This window comes from Sipha flava, unplaced genomic scaffold, assembly GCF_003268045.1.
Source record: "Sipha flava isolate LNK unplaced genomic scaffold, YSA_version1 17519_pilon_pilon, whole genome shotgun sequence".
NCBI lineage: Eukaryota > Metazoa > Arthropoda > Insecta > Hemiptera > Aphididae > Sipha > Sipha flava.
The window spans coordinates 911-3,228 of record NW_020272010.1 but is presented as its reverse complement, the minus strand read 5'-3'; the positions used below and the strand labels follow the sequence as shown (position 1 = coordinate 3,228).

Below are 2,318 nucleotides of genomic sequence, written 5' to 3'. Positions count from 1 at the left end.
GACGCGTTTGAGCCGCCGCCCAGAAGTACTCTCTCGTGGGCCGTAGATTAGGTACACTATAATAACTAACAATATTAGTTATTGATTAAATTATTTGTATATTATAATATACAAAATATTATTAACCAATAATTTTAATTAATATGTTATTTTTCAATATAGTAACATCTATTAATGATGAAGAAGTTGATATTACAAATAAAGTAATAGGCTGGTTAAATGATACACCTTCAGTGAGACCTGAATATGAGAACTGTAAGTAGAAGTATGCAATTTGTTTTTTTTTTTACAAACTATATAATTGTAATATTTTTTTAGATGATTTAACATTAGAAACCACAAATCAAAACGAATCAAATGGATCTACACATTTCATTGAACTAGTTCCTATGGAAATTACCGATTCTAGTGGTAAATACCTAATAGTTTTATCTTGATCTCATTTTTATATAAACTTTATATTACACAATATGTATTTTAATTACAGAAACTGAAGATTTTGATGATAGCGTGAAAGACAAGGATTGGAAAGAAGAGGAAAGCTCAGAAATATCATCAGAAAGTTCTGATGAACAAGGTACCATAAATGAAATTATCAATGAAGTCTGTGAATCAGCTATAATATCATTTCACATTGAAACACAAGAGAATATTATTCCAATTAATAAAAACAGTAAAAAGAGATTAAAAAATATAAAACAGTGGAGTAGGAATGTGAAAAAAACTAAACTAAATTTAGGCGAGGCTTATATAAATAATAGTGGAAAACAAGTTAATCAAAAGCAGTTATTATCCCCTTGTGATGCTGATAAATGCAAATTTAAATGTGCCACACTATTCACACTAGCTGAGCGTTCAAATGTATTAAATATGTTCTGGAAAATGGGAGATATAACTTCAAGGAGGGCTTTCATCATTAAGTATACTTCACTAGTGACACCTAAGTATAAATATATTAAAGAAGTAAGTAAAAGGCTATCAAACAATGCATTTTTCCTTCCATTAGATGATGTTAGTAAAAGGGTATGCAAAAAAATGTTTATGGCCACATTATGTATAAGTGATAAATTCATAAGAACTACTATAAAAAAATCAGGTGGTAGCAATTTTACACTAAATGACCTAAGAGGGAAACATGATAATCATAGATCATTAGATCTTGAACTTGTAGCTGGAATACAAAATCATATTAATAGTTTTCCTCGAATTGAATCCCATTACTTACGAAATCAAACTTCTAGAGAGTTTATAGATGGTTAATTGACTCTATCAAGTATGCATAATTTATATATTAAAGAATGTGAGGAAAAAAATATATCACCAGTCAAACTTTCAACTTATTCACATGTGTTCAACACAAAGTTTAACATAGGATTCTATGTACCCAAAAAAGACCAGTGTGGTTTATGTGAAAAGTACAATAATAGTTCTGATATTGAAAAACAAAATTTACAAGATGAGCTTGAAGCACATAAAAATGAAACTAAATTATCAAGGTTTGAAAAAGAAAAAGATAAGAAGCTAGCTAAGGAAAATACTGAAAAGTATATGGTGTCTTGTTATGATTTGCAGAGTGTTCTAACTACTCCAGCTGCAAAAATATCAAACTTTTATTATGCTAGAAAATTTGCCACCTACAATTTAACTGTATATAGTTTAGGCGAAAATGAAGCCAATTGTTTTGTTTGGAACGAAGATCAAGGTAAAAGAGGTGCCAATGAAATATCTACATGCATTTACAAATATCTCATACAGAATTGTCTTCAGAAAGATACTATTTTTTATTCAGATAACTGTTCAGGTCAGCAAAAAAATAAATTTATGATTAGTTTGTACTTGTATGCTATTAACTTTCTAGATATTCTTTCTATTACCCACAAATTTTTGATAGTAGGACACACACAAAACGAAGGGGATTCAGTACACTCTACAATTGAAAAACAAAAAAATAGGCTACTTAGAGGAGGGTCAATTTTTTCTCCCCTACAATGGCCTACAGTCATCCGAACAGCAAAAAAAACTGGAAAACCATTTAAATAAAACGAGCTTACACACACAGATTTTATAGATTTTAAGCAATTGAGTAAGGATATTGGTAATAATTTTATTAAAGTAACAAAAGAATTCCCAGACAGATTCTTTTATAAAACAACTTATGGAGAAGCAGATTTTAAAGAAATTATAGTTTTAAAGAAAACTGGAAATTCAAAAATAAAATCATCAAACATCAACTTGAAATTTGCATTTTCTGAAGAGCCTGGAATCACACAGATTAAAAAAAAAAGACTTAATTTCATTATGTTAATAAAAAAATAAGC

General features: G+C 28.6%; 2 protein-coding genes across 2 annotated transcripts; both read left to right on the top strand.

Annotated features, from left to right (window-relative positions):
• Window positions 1-19: 19 nt before the first annotated feature.
• LOC112680222 lies at window positions 20-1,279 on the top strand. The gene is made up of 4 exons (XM_025550259.1): window positions 20-51; window positions 163-255; window positions 319-411; window positions 488-1,279. The coding sequence occupies exons 3-4, from the start codon at window positions 390-392 to the stop codon at window positions 1,258-1,260; spliced, it is 795 nt and encodes a 264-aa protein (XP_025406044.1). The 5' UTR covers window positions 20-51; window positions 163-255; window positions 319-389; the 3' UTR covers window positions 1,261-1,279.
• On the top strand, window positions 1,276-2,066 carry LOC112680223. The gene is made up of 2 exons (XM_025550260.1): window positions 1,276-1,801; window positions 1,895-2,066. Exons 1-2 carry the CDS (start codon window positions 1,276-1,278, stop codon window positions 2,038-2,040), a joined length of 672 nt encoding a protein of 223 aa, XP_025406045.1. The 3' UTR covers window positions 2,041-2,066.
• The last annotated feature ends 252 nt before the right edge of the window (window positions 2,067-2,318 follow it).